The following is a 24,020-nucleotide window of genomic DNA, read 5'->3' as shown; positions in this document are numbered from 1 at the left end:
TGTCCGACGTTTCGTTATGGGTGCAGGTGCGCTGCTTCGGAAACCCAGGGAGCCGAAGTAGCTGGCAGCGCGGCGGAAGCGAAAGAGTCGGACGTCGTGACGAACCGCGCGCGGTGCCACCGCAGACGGCACGTTGGAACGCGCTGCAGAATCCACGCGCGTCCATCGTCGCGCCAGCGGTGCTCCCCCACCCCGCCACCCCCATCCTTGGCACGCCGAGCGAGGGTGGAGGTTGTGGCGTGCCGCGTCCTTTTCGGAGAATCCACGCTGAGCTTTGAACGTCGGGGAGGAAGACGTCGGCCCCGACGCGAGGGATTAATGAAAACCTCCGCGCAGTTTGTCCCTCTCGCTCCGCTCTGCGCTACGGTGGCCGCGGTCCGCGCCATTGATATCTCACCGCTTGACCGTAATGTGTCCCCACAGACCTCATTAATTTTCCTGCCGGGGGGTCCTTTAATTTCTGCCGCCCCGTGTCTCGGCGCTCTCCGGGCGCGTCGTGGGGCGGGAGGGCGGGCACTACCCTCTAGGCCGTCTGAGGCACTGGAGCGGGGGGGGGGGGGATGGGGGGGGGCTCACAAATTTGAGTGCCACTCAAGGGGGTGCCCGGCGCGAGACGGTCACGCGGCCTCTGCCTGACTCGGCAGGCATGGGCCCAAGTCGGATTGCTCGCGGCCGGATGTTTTGCAGACCCTGGCTCGTGCGGGGCTCTGCTCAAGGCCCTCTGCTCGCCAGTTTCCAGTTTCCGCTCGTCCCCCCCCCCCCCCCCCCCACGGATTTCAGCGCCGATTCATCGTCGAGTTCTGCTGGAATCAAGTCACGCGCGCGGCTCCCTCCGCCACCCCTGCCTCCCCCGACACTGGGATGAACTCTCGAGAGCGGATTTCACTTTGCGCGATCCGACGCGTTTTGTTTTATTTTCGATGGACGTGTTCTGATTGCTTTGCTGGAAGATTATAAGGTGTATTTCGCACCCCCCTCCCCCCCCGCTCCTGTATTTTAAAGTAAAAGTTGAGGCATTTGTCTAAAAATCCGTTCGGTGTGCAGGGTGCGGTGTGCCAGACCAGACTTGTATTATTTTATTGACACTCGACACTTGTTTTCGGGGTGCGTCTTACTTTCCATGTTATCTTATAATCCGGACGATAAGCTCAAGATCTATTTTTCCTGGAAGTTTGGGTATATTCACACGTTGAGTTCTGCATACGAGAAGCGGTTATTCATAGTTTATTGCAAAATACACGTGGACGTTGACGATCGTCATGGAGAGCGAGCAAAGAAATCCGCTCGTGTGGAGCTGCTGGGTGAATTGTCGCATCCTGACCGTGAGAGATGGCGCTGGCTTGGGGAAACGTTTATCCAGCAGTGCTGCTGCTGCTGATGATGCAAATATCACATTTAGGTCAACGGAGTGGATGAAGCTGTTCGGCCAACCGAGTGAATTTGAGTCATCCGAGTTCTTCATAATTCCACGTCCAGAGTGGAATTATTTCCCCAAGCGGAGTTCGTAAATGAGCGTTGAACGACTCGCGGTTGATGATAAGAAAAACAAAATCTTTATTGAAACAATGCGTGTTTCACGGCTATAATCATCGTGGCATTACAAAAAAGACCTGTACAGTGACAAAAAGGCCAACTCCACATTCCGCTAAAGCAATGTACACCTGCAATAAATAAGTCTTTTTATAAAATAGGAATGCACGTGTATCGCAAAGTATCAGAAATTTCGCAATCCGTTACAAGATGAGCTACGACCAGAGCCGTGTGTGATCTCCGTCGGAAGCCGGCGGGATTGATCTGCAGCGAATGTTTAAAATTCCGCGCACCGCACGGATCCGAGGGAGCGAAGTCCGGAGCGGCTCCCGCGTCGCTCTGCGCGTCGGAAACACCGCGAGCTGGGGGGGGGGAAAGATTTTCACGAACTCTCCGATGTGTTCTTTTTTGGAGGGTTGTATCGCGTGTTTTTTTTCTTTCGGGGATGACGTCCGACGTTTCGTTTTGCGTGCTGAGCACCGCGCGCGGTGCAACTGCGGTTGTGCTGCACGGCTCTCAGGAGCGTATACGGCTTGCGCCGCTCGCTGCTCGGCACGATATCCAACGTTTCACTTCACGTGCTGGGAGCCTCTTCGAGGAACTGAAGAAGCTCCCAGGCGTGTGGAAATCACGCGGAACAGACAAAATCGCATCGGATGGCTCTGCGGCACGATCGTAAAAACAAAAAAAAACTGCGCCGGGAATCTCACCAAAACGTTTCTAACTCTCTCCGCCTCTCTTTTTCCTGCTCCTTCGTTCGCCGGAAGTGATCGGTGCCGACGACGACCAAAACCAACCCACGCAATGTTGCGCGTTTACAGAGGCAGCAAAAACGAAAGCGCGAGCAACGGCCGTGGGGAGGAGGCCCCTCGCGTGGAGGCGCCACTCCGTGGTTGGCGTCCACGTCTCCGCTCTCCATGGAAAATTATCGCTCGCATGGCGAAGCAACGACACCACTGGGGGGGGTGGGCAGTTTCCGCGAAAGTGTTTCCAGAGTAAACAAATATCAATTCCTCCAGGGGGCTAGCGAATATTCGTTGCCACCAGCAAACTTTGCTTCCTCGCCCCCCCCCCCCCCTAGGTATTTTCACCCCCCCGGTTAGGTGATTAGGCGTTGTGTTATGGTTAGGCACGACTTTTCGGGTTAGGCACTACTTTATGGCTGGGCACTACTTTGTCGAGGACAAAGTCGGGACCAAACGAATGGTGTGAAAAAGTACAGCGACGGAAAGAAAACTCTTTCACGAGTTAAGTGTGGAAAGTGGTGTTAAATTTAAGGCTATAGTATAAAATGCACGGGTATAGATGCATAGGCAGAGAGAGATTACTTTGGAACTAAAAAAACAAGGGGGCAAAAATATTCGGATGTGGAACCAATATTTCTGAATATTGGTCACGAATATTCGTGGGGGCGAGGGGTAACGTTTATGTACGTGATATCAGGAATTGTTATTGGCAACGCATTTACCACGAGTAGCTGGATCCAGCATTGGCATAGAGTGTTGGGGCTCTCTGCGGGCCAGTAAAAAAACATAATTTAATGCTAAGTGTGTGTTGATGAAGAATTTCCAGCGAGCACTGCCCTGGAGTTACCCCTAAGCGCACGGTGGCTCTTTCAAACTGGTGAATCCAACTCGGTGTTGTCGTAGCAGCGTTTTGTCACTCAGAAGCACTTGGCAATCTGGTGACGGTCCGTTACAATGGGCAAATGGAAATTCCACGGATGTGCCGGCATCTTTATTGACATTCAGAGTTATATATAAAAAAAAGAAAAGAAAAACGAACCTTAATGCTCATGATTACGGTGCAAGAGGTCGATTGAAAGCGTCTCCCTGCTCAAACGCGAACTGGACAATGCTCATCTCCATTGGTGGCCTTGAGCCAAGTCATGGAAATTCTACATGTCTATGGCAAGAGCCAGCCTTTCGGTCTGGGACAACCACCGTCAACTTCCCACCTCGTGGTACTAATTTTATATACTCGGGGGGGGGGGGGGAGGGGGATGATTAGCTCGGTCAATCCAGGATGTGAACTTGCGACCTTCCGATTGTGCGTCAAACACTATTCACAACACCACCCAGCCATACACAATAACAATAAACAAAATCAATACAATAACGATTGTTTAAATATCGGATCTTAACGCCAAATCGAGTGTGCACATGACCGTTGCCAAAGTTCACACAAGCTCCTAAGATGATTGAGCGCTTGGCCGTTAAAAGTCTGCCTGCGGTTTCCAAAGGCCCTTTTGAATTTTCCGCGGGGTACCAGCTGCCAAGTCGACAGCGTAGCCAGCGAAGGGAAGGCTGACGTGGCAACAAATGAGCAGGGGTGTTGGACTCACCCAGGGGTAAGCAATCTGAGGCTCCGGAGCCTCAGGCGTCTCTTGAAGGACTCCTTCGTGACGTTATGCACGTGCATTGTGGCTCTTGACATAGAGGTTTTTTTTGTACCGATTTCTAAAGAAATGCCTGTTCTTGTTATTTTGGTTTGCGGACCCCTGGGCTAACCGGAAGACGTGCTCCGCTATCGCACGCACTCGGCTCGTAGGTAGAAGCCACAGCAGTGTCCAGGGGAAGGCCACTCATTGATACCGAAGATTCGCCATATCGTTGGCGCCAGACTTTTTCCGTAGTGCCCTTCGTCTCTGCACGAACAGCAGGCCCAAATCGTTTGGGCGCCACAATGTGCTTGCATTTCGGCCGCGCCGTCGAGATGTGAATCATCTGCTTTTTTTGTCTTGAAGACAGGACATCAGCTAGAGGTCACCTGGAGGGGAACGGTCGGTGTTCAGATTGTGACGCATCACTGCATCAACGTGTAAGGAGCACAGCAGTACTGCGAGCCCTTCACGGGTCACAATTACCACATTTCACTCCAAAACCACTCTCTCGCTCTCTCTCCCTCCTTCTCTGTCCGTGTTCCCATGAACTCTCAAAACTGAGCCCGCCTGCTTCGTTAACTGCATAAGTTGGCTCAGCCTCGGTACCCACAGTGACCTTACTGCGAGCTGCAACCTGGGCCGCACGGCCAGCTGTCACCGGGCCGAGTGGCTCACTTTACGAAAGGCAGCCACTCACTCTGAGGCAAGTGGCTCTCGGGTGCAGTCGCGACGTTACGGTGGGGGCGGGGGGGGGGGGGGCGGTGTGGAGCGTGGAAGAGCGATGTGGACCCGTGTTCGGGTCGGCTGTGAGGCCGCATTTGCGCTTAAACAAAGGGCGGCGCAAACACTGCGAAAATTATGGACGTTGCCGCCGCTTGCGTTGCTCACCGCTCGAGCCGTATCGATTTTTACAACAGAACAGTGCGAGGAAAGAATAGGCGTTCGGCGTGGGATAGCGTGCGTTTAAAATACACGGTCGCTTTCCTCCGGGCTCGTGACGGTGTGGAGCTGTGCTCTCGGCGCTTTGCACGGCCTCGGAGCACTGGTGCAAGGAACCGAGGCACACTGGGCCACACTTGCCCATATTTGAAAGTCGGCACAATCGTCAAGAACATCCTCTCACCTTGCATGGAATTTTTTTTTATAAAAGGCGACGTTTCGGGGAAATGGCCCATCACGTTAATAGAGAGGCCAGCAGATAAATAGGGGAGAGGGCCTGACTCGAACTCTCTGGCCTCTATGTGTTATGAAAAAGGACCATTTCCCGAATTATTGCCTTTTACATATTTTTACTTTTAAGGACAAATTCTTATTGACGAATGGGTTAATTTTTTTTTAATTCGCAGCTGTGCAACCACAGCCAATGCAATTGCACGCAATAATTTGTCGATGCACGGGGTGTGATCTTGTTGATTTGAAGCTTTCGTGATTGCAGGAATCCATACTCTCTGGTTCTTTCGGTAAAGTAACGTAGGTAGAAAAAATAATAAAAGAACACGACGTTTCGGTCGCAACACAAGCGTCCGTCGTCAGGACGTCATTAGGACGCTTGTGTTGCGACCGAAACGTCGTGTTGTTTAATTATTTTTTTCTATCTACGTGACTTTGCCGAAAGAACCAGAGAGTATGTGTTCTTGTTACGACCGAGGGAAAACTCCGGCCTGTTTTATAACGACCGTGCAAACACGGCACAGCACCTCCGTCTCCCACGGGACGCTGGCTGCGAGGGCGCGAGGCTTTGTGGACGAGGAGTAAAAGCCCTGAAAACGCGATCGGGCAAGTAACACGGCCTGAAGGTGCTTGTACGCCTACACCAGGAGAGAGCAAAAAGTGCAAAGTGTGAATTTTATTCAAACCGCTTCTGCTGGACATATATATAAAAACTAAACTAAACTGCACAGCTGATTGATTATGTTTTTCCTCGTTTCAAAATGCGGGCACGCTCGCTGCACTGTGCCGGCGGTGAACTCCGCACATCCCCAAGCCCCGGCCAAGCTCGCTTCAGCTCACAGGCGTTGACCCTGCGTCGCGACACGACCACTGTCGATAACAATCCCTCGATCCGAATTCCCCTACACTCGAGCGCGCAACAACTTTTGGCATGATTTTATAATCCCTCGCAATAAAACAACAAAAACAACGTAAAAAAAAAAATACTGCTGCACGTTTAAAAAAAAAAAATAACCGCGCGAGTGGAAGATCACAACAGCGTTTTAATTGTTTTCAGTGAGTTTTAGCTTTCATCGAGTCCACCCGCCCGCTGGGCATCATACGGTCACCTGCAGGATCTGGGGTTGGCCGCACGGCTGCACGTTGGGCCTCAGCGGCTCGCACTCCGCTTGGGCCGCCTGGGCCGCGGCGAGGCTGTTCCCGCCGCCGCTCCCCGCGTCCGCTTTGCCCGCCGGCCTCCGCAGCTTGTCGATCTCCACCTGCTCCAGCTCGGAGTTGTGAGTCCTGCCCTTGAGCTTCATCTCCAGCTCCTTGTTGCTGACGGCGCGCGCGGGCAGGGCCGCGCGCGGGTGCCGCACGATGGGGTTGTGGATCTTGGCCGGCGGCTGTCCGCCGGCGGCCGCGGCGCCGGCGTTGTTTCGGCGGCCTGCCACGTCCGGCGCTGCCACCGGCTCCTCGTCGTCGTCGTCGTCGTTCCTCTTCCGCCGCCGCCGCTGTCGCCGTCGCTGTCGCCGACGGAGGCACCAGACGCAGAGCAGCACGGCTGTGGCGAGCAGCACGAGCAGCAGCGAAGACACGACGGCCAGCAGCACGTGGTCTGATGCACAAGGGCGCCGCAGGTGGGGGGGGGGGGGGGGGTGGTTAACATGTCCGTCTGAACGATTCATTCTATCATTTCGCTCGTTTATCTCTTAGTCTGTCCGCACGGCCATGCTTCAATCTGTCCGTGCTTTGTTTTTAAGTTAATTCGTCTGTCCATTAGGCTGTGCACGTGACCTTTAATCTGCATAATTCCATCCATCTTGTCCATCCCTTAGTCAACGTGCCTGTCCATCTGTTAGTATGTCCGTGCGTACGTCCACTCTACAGTCTGCACGTGGTTCTGTGTGAGAATCCGTTCATCCATTCGTCTGCATAATTCCATCCATCTATCCATCGGTCTATCTGATCGTCTGTTCTTCTGTCTGTAGGTTGATTAAAAGATCTGCCCATAAATTAGTCTACGTGGGTGCTTTGAATGCAACGCTCGGTGGATCGCTCAGATTTGTGTTGCTACTCCCAGTCCAGTGGGTAGCGAGGGGGACAGGACCTGGCACTATAGCAATTGGCTTCATGTCCCTGTCCTTAAGGATCTCTTAAGTTAATCCCTCGTATGCATTGTGGACTTCTACCGAAAACACGACATTCGGTTTTTCCCTCCACGTTTAGAATCGACATACACGTTTAGAGAATTTGGCTACTATAAATTTGCACGCAATAAGCCGCTTCGTTGAGCTGTCATTTGTGGCCAGGTCGCTTCTGAAAAAGAGCTGTATAGCTCAGTGGGCCTTACCCAGTAAAATAACATAAAAGTTTAGTCTCAAAACCAAACAATTATGAATGGAACAGGCCAAACATCCCCAATGCAGGACCTTAACAAAATAATTATTGAGGCTTAGTGAGGCTTTCCTGGATAAGTAAATGTCATTACATATGAATAAGTGACAACGTGGGTATTATTAACATTCCCATGATTGTGATCTGCCTCTCAAACTGCGGCCATCTCATCCATTTTTAAAGTCTCTTCCACTGTAAGAGGACGCAAGGCAAATTAAAGTTGTTTTTGTGCCCCACAGGCATCGTGTCAACGCTCACGGTTTGTCTGCCACTGCGATTGTAGCGCGCGCGTCCAAGCTGATTGCCCTATGGAGACCTCCGAGCGAGACAACGACTACAATTTCACCTTCAGCTGGTCAAGCCCAGATAACCGCGTCAGCAGCGGCGGAGTGTATCACCCGTGATGTCTCCTTCGTATTCGTGAATCGGGGCGTTGCGTCGTCATACGTTGTTACGGTCTGTTCTGGATAACCGCTGTCGCACACTACTGGAGAGTTTTTTATTTGCCATTTGTGCATCAGGTATCCGCGTCTTCCATGGTTTGTGCAGCGGATGCGGTTTAAGCTGCCCCATGAGCTTCGTGGTAGATCAAAACCTAGGGATTCAGCAATCCTCTAAACGTGGCCGATAAGCCAATCCGGGGCTCTGGCTCACTCACGCTGCCACGGTGACAGTCACTTCAGCTGAAATCTCTTGATCCTCGGATGCATTGACCAAAATTGTTTTTATCGGTAACACACAGGGTGGCAAATGCTCACCATGGTTTCCGATAATAATTTTATCATATCACAATATGTTGGATAGCAAGGTCACCGTTTTAGCTATGTTTATCATAAAACTAAAAATTAATGTGATAGGAAACTTCCATGGAAGATGAAGATAAATAGGAAGTATCTTATATAGTATGGAAAGTGTGGATGCTAGTCTTCATGCTTATGGTGTATACATTAGCATTTGCCACCCGAAGTGGTACCGACCAATTGCCTTGGCTCAGGGGCTATCATGCCAGAGATGGTGGCAGCCTCTGTCAGCTGATGACAGCTTCTCAAAGCTCCATGATCTCAGTGGCCACCAAAGACAAAGATCCCCCATATAGTATTTAACTGACAGTTGGGGCAAGCGCTGTTAGCGAGCACCTATGAAGGCCGGCATGGCACACGAGGTGGTGGGTGGCCAGCACCATGCCCGACCACCTTTTTCTCCCTAGTGGCGATGTTTACACACCGGACCAGGCACACATTTTGAGGCTGAGTCGACCTAGAGGAGGCCCAGGGCTAGTTCAAATAATCGTCACTGATATTGACCATGAGCGGAAATCGAACTCGGCTCGCCGGGTTCGTGGCGCAGCGCAGTAACTTCTATGACACCGCTCCTGACCATCACTGCCACCACCGCAGCTACAATAATGCCTGTGGGACAGATTTGCCGATGACGTGACGGGGTAGGGAAGGGGGGGGGGGCGACCCTGACCTGGCCGTTTGGAGTTGAGCTCCACGTCCGAGATGGCTGCAATTCGCTCCCCGCTCCTCCGCCGCGCGGCCTCGGCGAGCACCGTGGCCGCGCCCCACACCGCCCCGCTCCCCTGGGACCCTGCCGAGCGGTCTGTGGACTGGAAGAACGCGATATTGATTTATTTATTCATCAATCACCGTAGTCATGCACCTTTGTTTTGGAAAGGAACGCTGCTGTGGTGGAGCTGCGAGCGCAGACGTCATTGGTGGGCGCTCCGGAACATCACTTACCCAAACAGTCTCTCAAAAAATAATGCGGGGGATCTCTGTCTGTGTGTATCTGTGTGTGCATCTATCTATCTCTATGTGTATGCTTGTATGTACCTGTATATGTGTTTTAGAAACACATTTAGAAACATGCGTTTAGAGTATTTGGCTGTTATAACTGTAAACATGATAAGCCACTTCGTTGAGCTATCATTTGTGGCCAGGTCACTTTTGAAAAGAGCTGTATAGCTCAGTGAACCTTACCTGGCAAAATAAAATAAAACACAGTAGGAGTAGTAGTAGTAGTAGAGCCGCCTATTATTACGCAACTGGCGAAAGCGGAGACGTTTAACATCTCGGGAAGCATTCACAGGTGCCCACAGGACGTCAACCGCCTCTTCATCGAGAGAACGACCCTGGGAAATCCTGGCCAGGTTGGGCAAGCCTGTGGGTGAGACCCAGGGGTTTGGGGGGCAGCGTCGGGCGCGTGCGTGCGCGGAACCCCCCCCCCCGCCTGGCTTACTATCGCGACGACGACCGTGTCTTCGCGTCCCTCGGGCCGCTCGCAGAGCACGAAGAGCGAGTAGACCCAGGAGAAGTCCCGCACGCCCGGCAGGAGCCTCAGGTCCGCACAGATGTGCTCCACCGTCGTGCCCTGTGAGAGAATCGCGTTCGGTTTTGACGTTGGCGATTCACGGGCAGTACCACGCATTAGGCGAGGTAGGCATCCCGATCGAAAGAAAAACATTCGTGACGGCCGTTCCGATTTAGACTTTAAACGTCGCATCGTCCGTAGGTGATGACAGATCTCGCCAATGGAGGTGCTTCTCCAGCTGTCGTAATTTCATCTCCGGATGTTTCGAGAGCCAATCACGAGACCTTTAGTTCCTGCCAGTCCCGTTAACCCTCGGAAACTGACGCGTGTCCTGGCAGGACATACAACTTTTCAAAATTGGCCGTCCAGACGTCCGGAGATGAAATTACTACCCGTTGAGTTGGCATCTCCTTGGCGGGATCCTTCCTTGCCAATAATCATTTACGAATGAAATAATCCCAATCATACAGAGAAGGGCGTGTCATTTTGAAGGTGATTATGTGCAGCTTTCGAAAATATGGGGTGTGTGGAATGCAGTTCAAGGTTTGACACGTACAGGTAAATGAATGAAGGGGCACGGGCGAATCACACTCCCGGGCCTCTGAAACCAGCCGCTAGAATCACAATGTAGACATCGATGTATTGCTGCTGCTAGGTTAATAGCCATTGGAGAGAAGTAGGAAGACGAATGAAACATTTAGGAGTGCTTTCTTTTGCTGGCCGCTTGGCACATGAAATCTTTGGGCCTGTACTCGGCAACCGTGAAGAACAAAAAATAAAATAACCACCACCACCACCAGAATAAAAGCGGTGGCGGCGGCGGCCAATCAAGAAGCAGCAGTGGATCGATCATGGCATTAAACAAACAAACAGAAAAGTTCCCGCCGCACGTTACCGCAGGCAGGCGGGCGCGATCCACACGCAGTGTGAGCCGCACGCAGCCCGGCCGCTCGGCCACCCCATCCGGCGGCGGGACGGGGCGGCAGTCGGCGGGCGGCGGCGGCAGCGGCGGCCCCACGCACTCGCCGGCCCCCTCCCGGCACGGCCCCGCCAGGCAGCCGTGCCTACGCCGCGCCAGCCGACACGCGTGGGCCGGAGGGCAGCCGGGGTCGGACGTGCCCGGCGAGGCCACCGCGGAGAGAGAGCACGAACTCCGACCGCACCACACCTGGGCGAGGCGCGGGGAGGGGGGCGGGAGTTGAGAGTGAAAACTGGCGCGTGTCCTGGCAGGAATGTACGTACGCACCTTACACAGGCAACCGTGCTAATTGGAGGTGCGGGGGGTGTGGTTAGTGGTGGGACCATGGCGGTTTTGATGGTTGAATCTACCGGGTCATGTGGTTCATGATGTGGGGTCATGTGGTTCATGATGTGGGGTTATGTGGTTGACTCTTTGTGGTGGTGTCGTTGATTCTGTGCGGTTGTGTTGTTGATTCTGCTTGGATAATTACGTACGGTTTATCCTGTGGTGGTCGATGCTGTGTGGTTGATTGTGTGGAGTTATGCGGTTGATTCTCTATTGTGCTGTGGGCGATGCTGTGTGGTTGCGTGGTTGATGCTTCGAAGCCGTGCATTTGAATTGCCCAAAGCTCAGTCTTCCTTCGCTTCTAACATTCAGTAAAATGTTTCTCTCTGCGCAGCCCTAACGTTTAATTTTCTGCCGGTTCAACGAATCCTGTATTCACATCCACCCAACTCTGATTATAATTCACACCAAGTCAAGTGGAAAAAATCCAATGAGCATCAACATCCAAAGAAAGCATATCGAGGAACTGGAACACGCGGTTTAATAAATGTCCCACATCATCGGTCTCGCTGTGAGAGTGAGCCGGTGAGCGAGCGGAGTGCACCACCCGATCCAATGTTAACATTAACTTCCGACCCAAACAAAACACGCGCGCGTATTTTTATTTTTCTCATCTGAATAAGCAGACCCTGCACTCTCGATCACTGTGGGTCTTCAGACACCATCAAGGCAAAGGGTCCGCGTGGCTGTGGGATAGGTGATGGTAAAGGCGCAGCCCTGAAATTACCATACTGATGGCAGAAGGCCTCCACTAAATTGCCCTAAAGAGAACGCTCCTACAGGGTCAATATTTGGCCTACTATTCCATTCTGGTTCAGACGTCCTGAGAGCCGTGTCTATCTGAGCCGATCACCCAGAAAATCAGAATATATATTTATACTGGAGGAATCTGATGAGCTACAAAGCTCTTATTCACAGATGTCCGGCACATCACATCCAGGATACCTCTCACTGTGACTGGTGGATACAAGTCACTGGCCACAGATGGTGGCGGCTTGAGAAGGCCTTTATCCCACAGTGGATTGGTCATGGCTTATGATAATGATGATGGTGATGTGTAAATGGATGATGATGGGCGAGGAGCGTTCGAACCTTGGTGCAGTTGCCCCAGCCGTCGACGCACTGGCAGGTGTTGCACCCATCGACCCACGTGGAGCCATGCGCGCGGAACTCCCCGTGGGGCCAGCATGGCCTGGGCACCTCCATGGCTGCGTGAATTTATAATAAGAATCATTATTGATGAACAAAACAACTCGCCGCATTCGTCAGAAACACTTCGGCGGACTTTGAATGAATTTGTTTACGAGTGGATTTTAGAACCCAAGTCACCCGGAATGCGCCTGCCGTTTGTTGCCGGCCGTTTGGCACTTCGGGCCTGCGGGTCGGCACGTCCAATTTCCCCCACCGTTCGCAGCCCGGAGCCCGGGCCCCTATCCGGCGCGTGGGCACCGGTGTAGTTGCACCGCCTGTACACTCCACAGGCTACAGGGGCAGCCTCTGTCCCTGTGCATGTGTGCAAGCGCCTGGCTGAGTATGGCGCACATGGCGCGTGCGTGCGTTTGTTCGTGTGTTTTTTTGTTCAGTTGTTCGCTCGCTGGGCGTTAGGGTTGAGGGGTGAGGGGGGGTCGGATGATCTCACTCACCAGGTTGGTGGCAGTTGGAGTCGGGCTGCCCCGGAGGACACACGCACCTGTAGCCATTAATCTCATCGACGCAGGAGGCCCCGCGCGGGCACGGGGACGACTGGCACTCGTTCACGTCTGCACTCGGGGGCACGGCGGCAACGCGGCAGACGAGAGAGTCGCTCGTCGCGTGCTCCAGTGTGTTGTCGCGTGTGTTCAATGTGTCACCGTGTGTATGAATCTATCGCTGCGTACCGTGTGCTTGAGTGTGTTATCGTTGGCGTGTTACACTGCACAACAATTGTGTAGCATTTACACGGTATTCCGCCCCCCAGAAAAGGCTCGGCCAGTCTTTGCTGGATAAATAAAGGGCATTGCTGTTGATTGCAAAACGCACGTGATCTGTAATGTTGAGGCGCCCTTCTCGCATAAGTGCCACGCTAAAAACCTCGGCTCTTTCGAGCTATTTCAGACCGCAGGAAAGAGCATTCATTCATTCATTATAACGGCAACAGCTGACCGTTATAATGGGAACAAAAGAGAACGCGGACGTTTTTGTAACAAGTCACTCCAGGGGTCGTTGATAGATTGGAGTATTCCTCTCGTGCTCAGATTTTGCTGGACGCAAGTGAACCTTTTTGCGCGCTGGAAAGAGCGCTGTTTATTTTCCTAGTTTACATGTTGGAATGGGGGAGAGGGTTCCCATTGAATGGCAGTGTTACAGACGTAACAGCAGCAGCTGGGTGGTCTGGGGTTGAGCAGTCGAGCGGTGGCGCACTGCCTCTGAGCTTCCCGCTCCTCTTGCCCTCTCCGACAAAGAGTTGCAGTCGGATCTGCGAGAGCCGCAGTGGGTCCCACGGAGTGGCGTGGCTATCGAGTGTGCGCAGGCCATACAAACTAAACTTTCAAACTTTAAAAAAAAAATTTGTATTCTTTTTTTTTATTTTACCGGGTAAAGGCCCTTGAGCTACGTAGCTCTTTTACCAGAAGCGACCTGGCCACAAATGATAGCTCAACAAAGCGGCTTATCGCGTGGAAATTTATAGCAGTCAAATATTCCGAACGCACGTTGATTGTAAATGCGGAGGTAGAAACCGGAGGACCCGGATAAAGATCCACACGACCACGGGGGGAGAGAGAGACACGCAAACTCCAAATATACAGCAGGCGTCAGGGTCAGGATCGAATCCACGACCTCCTGTATACCAGGCGAGGTAGTTAACATCTCCTAGCCACCGTGGCACACAACTGCATTGGGGCCCCCAGGGGTGGCTGGGACCTAGAGGCCAGCAAAGACGGGGGGTGGAATTGAACGGGGGGGGGGGGGGTGGTGCAGCGATTCCATTCTCTTCCTTGCCCTCAGGGCCCGTGCCAACTGCACTACGCTACTTTGGTCCCACGATGCTGCTCGCGACGCGGTGCGGAGTGGCGGCCAGGCAAACTTTCGAGCCGAATATTTCGACAACGTGCGTTGGTAACCCAATGAAGCAGCTGCGCTTAATTTCAGCCAGGCCTGTCTGGGTTAGCGACGTCGATTGTATTTCTACACGCGGTTCAGGATACCTCTAGCTATGGTAGTGGCTACTAAAAGCCACGTGTCACCTATTCTAATATGCCGTTTTACATAGCTGGCGGAAAATACTCGGTGATAAATGAAGTCCTGCGTGGATCTACGTGTTTTTTTTATTTTAAGGGAACAAACCAGAATTGTGTGCATTCATTTATGATTACAGTAAATGTTTCCCACAATCCACCAAGATTATAATATTGTAAAAAAAAAACTGGCACGCTGTTAAGTTTCTCTGTATTGAGTTTTGTATTTTTTTTTTTATTGCACGTGGAGTGGTGTGGTGTTATTTAATGATCGGAGGTGCCTCTCTGGCAGGAGCACAGGGAGCCAACTCGGGCTTTACAATCCCTGTAACCTGACGAGAAACCCGAAGCGAAACAGGACCTGAGACTGACCCCTTGGCAGTCGGGCCCGGAGTTCCACAGTAAATTTGGCTCCACTGCAGCAGGGGGTGCTAAATCCTGGTGATGATTGATGCCGAGGTAGGCGTCGCGGGGCCTAAACGTTGCTGCTGCTGCTGCTTCTGTTGCCGCCGCTGTTGGGAATTAACTTATTGTATAATTTCTTGGCACAACAAAAAAAACCGGGGCAAACTGGCGGAGGGAAAACGCAATGGGAACGATGCGCTTTTGGCAGGACTGGAATGGAGCAGTCAAGTTCAACTCAGGTCAAGGGTCACAGTAGGACGGGATGGTCACAGAGTGATGCCGGTCACAACCAACACGGAGTCGAATTCAACCGACCCTTCCCATAAACGAGGAGGGCCCAATGGCGAAGTGACTGTGAATTTGACGCAATAACAATATGGACAAATCTCTCATCCGTCGCTAGATGTAGGCGATCTTACTCAAACTTATGAACGTCGTAAAATAATCTGACAGTTTGACAATATAAATATATGTAATATGACAGTTTAACAGCAGTAACCAGAACTAATATGAGCATCAATGAGAAATGTATGTGCTTCTAGAATAAAAGCCATAACTTCGATCAGGGTTTTGTTAATGTACATATGTTGAGTGTCCATTGCCAAGGTCCAGTCCGTCTGAGATCATTCCTCTCTCTGCCGGCCCAGGAGACACTGGCGGGACTATGTCTCTCGGCTCGCCTGGGAATGCCTGTGAGAGCTAGAGTCTATGTATAGTAGTGTAGTGGATCGTAGTGTAGCGTATAGTAGTGTAGTGGATAGTGTAGTGGCTAGTGTAGTGGCTAGTGTAGTGGATAGTGTAGTGGTGGATAGTGTAGTAGTGTATACTTATGCACAGTATAGTAATGTATAGTAGTGTATAATGTAGTAGTGTATAGTGTAGTAGAGGGGGGGGGGGGGGTGTGCGACGTCTTACTTATGCGGCAGTCGGGCCCTGAGAATCCCGGGGCGCACTCGCAGAGGTACCAGTCCCCTCCGTCCACGCACGTGCCGCCGTTGTGGCTGCGCACGTCACGGCACGAGACGGGGGCCGGCGGGGGGGGGGTAGAGAATGAAAACACGACTATTCGAAACTGTGATCATTACAAAAGCCGATAAACTTCAGACTTTGCACCATTGTGTGCCGCAGGAGCTGCACGTACCACAGATGTGAAGCGCAGTCGTTCGCACCTGAAAAGTGGAGAGAAAACAGGGATTTGAGAAGGTGAAATCTCGTACAGCGCAATAGCGTAAAAATACAAACGTGTATCAATACGGCCGCCCGTGCCAAGAACCGAGAGCATTCGCGCCCGTTGGGATCAGCGTCCGTTTGCAGCGTGCCGTCTGACGCGCGTAAACATTTTAGCACGATCCATACACAGAGTCCTGGGAAACAGCTCGCCGCAGGGATCATCGCTTGTTATTATTATATTCACTTGTTTTTAATAAGCGAGGATAGAAACAATATTGAACGCATAGCTGCCGTAATCTCCATTTTTTTTTTTTACCGAAGCACCCCAAGAGGCTTTCGTAAATTTGCTTTCTTAACTTTGGGAGCGATTCCCTTGACGCCGTTCGGTGCGCGCCAAGGAACACACTTCGCTCGATCAGATGTGCTGCTTTAGGTGCGACGGATTGACATGGCGAAAGCCCCGAGTTTCGCCCGAGTCGAGGCGACCGGGCCTCGCACACCTTGACTCTAAGAGGCAATGAGGGAATGTGTCGCTGGTGGCGAGATCTTATCTCCCTCGCCTGGTACACAGGATGGTCGTGGGTTCGATCCCAACCCTGACGCCTGCTGCTGTATATTTTGAGTTTGCGTGTTCTCCCTCCACGTGATCGCGTGGATTTTTCTTCGGGCCCTCCGGGTTTTCCCTCCACTTTCAGAAACATGTGCTTAGAGTATTTTGTTGCAATGCATATTCCACACGATAAGCCATATAGCTCAGTGGGACTTAACTGCTGAAAAAAGTTTAGTTTTAGTTTTAATAGTCCGGGGGCTCAGGCTCCGCCGTGAGCTTGGCGCGCGACTGAACGAAGTGCCCACCCACCGCGGCCCCTCCGCCGGCCCGCGGACGCCACCTTGAGAAGCCGTGACCCTCGCCGTTATTCGACGGCCGGGGCAACGGGAGCGGTATAGGCCGATTTGCCGCCCGCCGTCGCGATCGCAACAACGCCCAAACGGAAATCGCCACGTCCGCGCGTCACCGGCGATTGCAGTAACGACGAAAAAAAAATCTGCGATCGGATTGATTTACAAATGATGCCCCGCCACCGTGACGAAAAAGAACGTGACCCGATGACACGTTGGAGGGTGATGCGGCACAACCGCGAAAACCTGCACAGGAGTTATCTGTGCATTTGTTCATCCTTCTTCGAGTGCGTCAGTCGCAGCACCCACTTAAGTATTGTCATACAGATTCGAGCAAGGGCTCATGCTGACCAGAAGGGACCCATGGTATTGATGATGAGAGCCACGTATGACTTACATTTGCCCTCGGTATAAAAAAATGTGTGACTGCACTACGTCGCATGAATGTCTCTCACGACATGTGTTAAGGACTCCCCAACATAGTTTAGCTTCGACACACTCATGCTTGGGTGGGTGAATGAATGAGTGATTGTTCAGGCACGTGTGTGAGCACCGGGCCAGTAAGCAGGTGACCTAATTGGCAAAAACAGGTGAGTCAGACGGTAAGCGAATGGGCAGAGAGGCGAGCGTCTTGAGTTTGCGTACGAGCAGAAGAGTGAGCGACCGAGCGGGCAGGGCACGGAGCAGACAAAGCGAGCGCTTCTCCGCTACTGCCCCGTGATTGGAGCCCCAACTTGTCCCTTTGTGGTGAGGTGCACCGTCTGCTGTGTGGTGCCTTTGTCGCGTTTGTGTCGCAATGCAGGCCTCACTGGAGCCGCAGGTGCTGCCCGTCCACTCGCCCTCGCACTGGCACGAGAAGTCCCCAGCGAGGTCACGGCACTGCCCACCGTTCTGGCAGGGGTTCGGGTCGCAGCGGCTCACAGCTGAGAGTCGAGGAGGAGGAGGAAGAAAAAAGTCATGCATTTTTAATGCGTTCTGGGACACCGATGGATTGCTTGTCTTACGGCATGAAGCCGATTAACAGTTTGAATTTTTTGTAGCAAAAAAATATTCATTTTTTTTTAAATAGCCACTCACAGCAGGATAAGAGGTACGCTTGAGTTTTGTTGTGATGTTTCTACGTCTGCCACTTGTGTGTGTGTGTGTTTTTTTTTACTCTGTATACATTTGACTTGGGGAGCAGGAGTGCAGCGGTTGAACGGCACTTCGCTCTGAACCCCGCGACCCCGAGTTTCGATCGGTGGCGAGCGATGTCTGAACCGATCGTGATCACCCCTCCCAAGCTCCCACCGACCAACCCCTCGCAACCCGCATGGCAAAATATGGTGAAACAACTCCCACGAGTGGCGCGAATGGCATGGGGAGGCCTGATTATTATTGTAATACATTTCAAATTTATTTTATTATTATTTTGCTCTCAACACCGATAAACACTCTCACAATGTGCTTGCCATAAACGTGTAGAGTTACAGTGTGGTATGTATTTAACACGTAGTGAAAACTCGAATGGGTATTTGCACACGTGTGCATATTTGAGGAGAGCTTTGGAAACTTTACGAATATTTTTTGGGATCGGAGATTTCTTATTCTTTTTTTTCCTTCCGCCAAATTTTTTTTTATTTTCGTAAAGGACTTTATGCTAATACTGTTGTGCTTATCGCAGCCCCACACCCCCCAACAATTGTCCAAATGAATCGGCCCATAAAATGATGTGCCCGTGCCGCGTCTGTCACGCTGAATCACAATTAAGGAGAAAAAAAAATCTCAGCGACCAGCAGCGCGTATCGACAGCGGAGATGAAAGCAACAACAAAAAAACCCCCATAATTAATTGTGGGGCCCTAGCCAAATTTGTCCTTCTGGACAAAAGGCGAGCGTTCAAACACCGCGGCAGGGAGCCCTATTATTAGCGACGTGATGCTGAGACCGCTCTCATCTCCCGGTGACCTGCCGGTGTGTTTGAGCGCGACTTGGCTAAGCGCGAGGACGATCGCCAACAAACATTAAACGTTTTCTCCATTTACACGGCAATGCTTGCAAATTACGCCGAGGGATAGAAAGAGGAGACGTCCGGATGAGAGCGAACATTGGTGGGTTTAGAGACGTCGCACTGCTGAGAGACGTGGATCTGAGGGGATGAGGACGGCTAGCGGTCGAGAGCAGTGACAGAGTGACAGCCGAAGGAGGGAAGATGCCTGAGAGGGCATCCAACCGAGGAGGTAGAGTCACGAGTGACGCATTGGTTCGCGTATTGCGCTATGAACCTGGTGCCCTCTAAGTTCGATTCCCTGCCGTGGCCAACATCAGTGGGAGAGCGATGTATGCATCAGTTCTGGGCCTCCCCCCCTTCACCAACCCGCACTGACCAGAAAGGTGAAGTAAAATCAAACATCCCCCATGAACAATGTGGCTTGGAAACGCCTTCAAGCAGCAGTGGGTTGTCAGTGGGGCTAATATTCACGTACACTTTTGCGGCACGGACATTTAGAGACTTCAAAGCCCAAAAATGATTGTTGCGTTTTCACGCTGTGATTGGCAACTTCTGCGCCATTCCGTGATTCCGTCGCCGCAGAATTGACCCAACCGACGGCGGGCCTGCCCCGTGGAGCCGGAATCCGGCACTCACCGCGCTCGCAAAGCTCCCCCTCCCAGCCGGCGGGACAGACGCAGCGGAGAGCGCCAGCCTGCCACACGCACGAGCCTCCGTTCCGGCAGGAGTCTCCGACGGCCACCGACGACGGCACTGCCGCCGCACCCCCCGCCGTTCTGTTCGCCACGGCCGCTGTGCAGTTCTCAGGCCCTGCTCACGTGCGAGACGACACACGCACGGCACACGCACACGCGCGCGCCACCGAGGTCAGCGCCGTGGCTGTCGAGTGCGCTGGCAGTGCAACTGTTGCCCAGGCCCAGAGTCCAGGTGGCGGGCCATGGAGATGGGCAACATGGGGGCGTCCCATATCATTTTTGCACCACCAAGGGCCCGTGCCAACCACGTTATGCCACAAATAGAAAAAGACAAAGATCCCCCATATAGCCTGTAACAGACTGTAGGGGCAAGTGCTGTTAGCGAGCAGCACCTATGAAGGGCACACGAGGGGGTGGGTGGCCAACACTACGCCCGACCGCCTTTGACTCCCTAGTGGCGATATTTACACATCGCACCAGGTACTCATTTGAGGCTGAGTCGACTTAGGGGTGGCCCAGGACCGGTTCAGATAATCGCTACCGGTGTTGGCCGTGAGCAGGAATCGAACCCGGGTCGCCAGGCTTGTTGCGCAGCACGCTGACCGCTACACTACCCTGGGCTAATATTCACTCGACAAAGACGAAGATTCCCCGTGTAACCTTAACAGACTTTGGGGGCAAGTGCTGTTAGCGAGCACCTATAAAGAACGGCACGGCACACGAGGGGGTGGGTGGCCAACACCACGCCCGGCCGCCTTTGTCTTCTTAGTGACGATGCTTACACATCGCACCGGGTACTCATTTGAGTCGACGCGCATGCACTGTGCTGCATGAGACAAGCGACGGAAATTAAACCAAATAACAGCGCAGCCCCCTTTGCCTGGCCCACTGCTAGAGGAAGGTCTCCCAACGGTGTGTCGATCATGAGGATTGTCTGACCATGCTTCACTACGCCGGTCGGAGCGGGTAACCGTGAAGGGGGTTGGGAGGGGATTTGGGGGGGGGGGGGGGTGGGGGGCGGCGGCCGGGAGGTCAGGAACCGGTTCAGATCTCGCTCGGGCCCTTGGTTTGCGAATCGAACTCGGGGTTTCAGCAATTGGCCAACCGATGAAATAAAACAGCGACGACAGGTGCGGACGAAGTGGACGCGAGCCAGCACCCGCGGCAGGATTACGTTCGCAACTCGATTAGCCCCGCGCGATTAGCGAGCCGGGTGCGGCACTTCGAGTTATTTCCATTTTCCGTGCGTAAGGCGACGGCGTTCATTAGCGGACAATTTTTGGCTCCCTATCCAGGACGCCCACGGCGAGTAATCCCCACACACTCACTTCGGTGGGTAGTGGGTGGGGGGGGGGGGAACGGGCAACGAAAATACACGCGATGATGATGACGACGCGATCATTAAGGGAACGCTATATTTGCACGACGGCGGCCCGCGAACCCTGAACCCGTTCTTGACGGCATCGCGAGGGACTTTTTCTTTTGAAAAAAAAAAAGAATTTTCTTCCAAAAAAAATCACGTCGCTCCACGCGGGTTGACACCTCGGGTCTTGGCTCATGGGGGCCGCCTCCGCGTTGCTGCCCGCGATGTCCCTGACGCGGGAGGACTCCGAGGGGTGGGTGGGGGGGGGGCGGCGGCCCGTGGCTCTTTCCGCGCCGAGCACCGAGCCTCGCTGCCCGCCTTATTTGTGGCGGCAGACGGCGGTGACCCAAGTGGTGAAGTGATAGAGACAAGATCACGTAAAAAAAAACCGTCCTGCCCTAGCCCCACTCCCCCTCCTCCTCCTCCTCCCTCTGGAGTAAATAGTGGGCCTCCGCTGGCAAGAGGCTCTGAGTGTCCACTCGAGCGCGGATCGCATTAGCCGTCCTTAAGCTCGGTGTTTATTTCTGGGGTGGGGGGGGGGTTATTTTTTCCGTTTGTTTTTATTTTGGGGTTTGGTGGTGGCGGGCGGGGGGACGGGACGGCACCACCCCGCCGCCGCCGCCGCCGCCGCCTCATCGCCGCCGTTTCTGAAACGCCGGAATTTCCAAACGAGCGAGTACACATTGAGCCACACACCACCCTCCCCACCACCACCACCACTTCCCCGCCCTGTGTTGTTCAACAAATGCAGCACCGCCGCCAAAGGCAGACTTAAAGGTTGTTGCGAGCGTGGAAACGTTTCCATCAACGCCGTCGCTCTTTACGAATTGCGTCCTCCGAACCTGGCGGACGGCAACACAAAGACGGAACCGTGGGGCTTTTTCCGGGGGGGCAGGCGTGGGGGGTGATGACACGGGCCGCGCAGTTACCGTGACTATCATACAACAAACAAAACGTTCTCGCGCATTTAAATCGGTCACCGTGAAACGTTCACGTTCCCCAAATACGAGCCGAAACGGTGTTTCGGTTGAAGGCACTGCAGGCAACGGAGGACTTGGCTCCTCTCACTGACCACGGCAATAGCCACGCAGCTACTGTGTACTCGCTCTCTAACATAAACCGAAACAAATCACTAGAACTAGTCCTCTCACCGATCATAACCCTACTCCAAAATAATTAAGACAACAAGCCATCCGTACTAACCGTAGCCCTAATCAACTACGCAACAGGCCAATTGTATTTGACCTTTCACTCATCCCAATCCTAACCAATTAAAGAAGCAGCCACGAGTCCGACCTTTACCCCTAATCCTGACAAACCAGCCACTAGTCCTAGCTCTACCCGCCGACACCAACAACTTAGTTTAACACGTAGGCTTCTGCGACCAATATAATCCATAACACAGTTTATTTTGGGTTAGATTGCGTGGATATAAATGTGACGTTAAACCCGCCACCACCATACACAATAAATTAGTAAGGTTTGTCACGTAAACAGAACATGCCAATTCGTTACTAGTACAGCACCACCGGTGTGTTGGAGAGCAAATCCACAACATTTACAATCTGAGCACGACGTTTCGCCAGTAATTACAACCGGCATCATCAGGCGGCAGCCAGATTTCATTTGAGCAAAGTGAGTCCTTGCTCAAACGAACAACGCAATCGAGGCTGCTGGTAATCCCGGCTTCCCCTCCAACGCTGCCCCCCGGCTAAGCCAACGGGGGCCACTCGGCACAGTCCTCCCGCCGACCCTCACCCCATCTGCCCGGCACTTCGCAAGAGATCAGCACCCCTCCACTCCCCCCCCCCACCCCCCGTTACGCTTCTCCTCTTCCAGCTGCGCGGCGGCGATCGCGGCCACCCGCTCCCCGTGACTCGGCTTTCCGCTCGGTGAAGTCTCGCGGAGAAAACCGAGACGGAGGGCGAGAGATTTCCCGAGAGAGAGAGGGTTGGGGTTGGGGTGGGGTAGAAGACGCGCGGCCGAGGGTGAAGTTACCGTCGATGGGTTTCTCGCAGCGGCGCCCCGTGTAGCCGGGCCGGCACGAGCACCGCGATCCCCTCTCCACTTCCTGAAAGGAAGTAAAAAAAAACCCGAGGACATCCATCACCGCGAAGCGGGCACGCGGAGTTCGCGCGCCCGCTCGTGTGCTGCTGAAGGTAATTCATAGGACGATCGGGGGGTTCTTTCAGATGTTTTTGTTTCCGTCGTTCCGGAAACCGCTACTTTACTCGTTACAGTTACTTTACTACGCGGGGTCAATGATGAATCGATGTTTATTTAATGTGCCGAGCCAGCGAACGAAGACGGTCACTGCATCGCGCGCTTTCAGATGCGCTTCTCAGGCCGTCTGGAACGCTCTCCCTTCCGATATTAGGAAGCCACTGGAGCTATGCAATTTGAAATAATCTAGATTGAAAACTGATTTCTTTAGAACTGCTATTTGTGTTCAGTTTGTTGTCCTTCCCCCACACCGGCAATTAAAACGGTTGGCTATGTACGGTGCAATATAAGTTCAACATACATACGAGACGAAATATCCGTTTGGATGTGTTGCAGATCGGCACACTCCTTCGAGTGTGAAAGAACAGCCCCTGGAAGCGGATGCTACATTTTTTTTTATTCTTATTTAAGTGCCGCTGTTTGAAACGGAGAGGCTCTCACGATTAACCTTCATCGACTTGCTCAATTTTCTTCATGCAGTTTCCATCGTGCCTGCTCCCCCCCCCCAACACCCCCACAATCATAGACTCGCCCGCCATCTCCGTTCATATCTCATTATTTACACTGACGACACACTCTGTCTGAATGTACGTGTCTGTGTTCGTTTGCACTTCTTTACGGTTGTGCCCTCGGAGTGTGATGTGCATTTGTGTGTTTGATGAAATGAATCATTTGGCGGGACCCCGGAGTCCCGCAAAAATCAGGTCAATAATTATTATTATTTTTCAGTCCGCCCCACTCGTGATCCCGACAGCAACGCGCCGCCCGCCCAGACTCTTGCCAACAAGCGCCAGCAGCAGCAGGTGGCGATCGACACGATGGGCGCCACCCCACCGGCCAAACGCAAGCCCCGGGGGGCGTCCGCCGCAGTCACGCGCGGCGACGACGCCCTCCGGTCAGCCGTCGATCCTCAGCTTCTTTGCCAAGGCGAGCCCGCCGCCCCCCAAGCAGTGAATTTAACGTGTTTGTGTAATTTTTCAAC

At 53.0% G+C, this 24,020-nt stretch overlaps 1 protein-coding gene across 1 annotated transcript in view; it reads right to left on the bottom strand.

Moving 5' to 3' along the window:
- Window positions 1-1,530: 1,530 nt before the first annotated feature.
- The window catches only part of LOC116948353 (uncharacterized), a 92,546-nt gene continuing 70,056 nt past the window's right edge, over window positions 1,531-24,020 (bottom strand). Inside the window, exons 12-22 of the mRNA XM_032964955.2 lie at window positions 22,814-22,886; window positions 19,394-19,567; window positions 17,578-17,691; window positions 15,840-15,867; window positions 15,614-15,699; window positions 12,722-12,838; window positions 12,171-12,286; window positions 10,668-10,940; window positions 9,701-9,832; window positions 8,930-9,068; window positions 1,531-6,680 (exon numbers count right to left, since the gene is read on the bottom strand). Coding sequence (XP_032820846.2) covers window positions 6,181-6,680; window positions 8,930-9,068; window positions 9,701-9,832; window positions 10,668-10,940; window positions 12,171-12,286; window positions 12,722-12,838; window positions 15,614-15,699; window positions 15,840-15,867; window positions 17,578-17,691; window positions 19,394-19,567; window positions 22,814-22,886 — 1,752 coding nt within the window. The 3' untranslated portion in view covers window positions 1,531-6,180. The remainder of the gene's footprint in view (window positions 6,681-8,929; window positions 9,069-9,700; window positions 9,833-10,667; window positions 10,941-12,170; window positions 12,287-12,721; window positions 12,839-15,613; window positions 15,700-15,839; window positions 15,868-17,577; window positions 17,692-19,393; window positions 19,568-22,813; window positions 22,887-24,020) is intronic.

Source organism: Petromyzon marinus, chromosome 33, assembly GCF_048934315.1.
Source record: "Petromyzon marinus isolate PM22_M1 ecotype Great Lakes invasive population chromosome 33, UKy_Petmar_22M1.pri1.0, whole genome shotgun sequence".
Classification (NCBI taxonomy): Eukaryota; Metazoa; Chordata; class Hyperoartia; order Petromyzontiformes; family Petromyzontidae; genus Petromyzon; species Petromyzon marinus.
The sequence above is the reverse complement of the archived record's forward strand: the minus strand, read 5'-3'. Positions and strand labels throughout refer to the sequence as shown.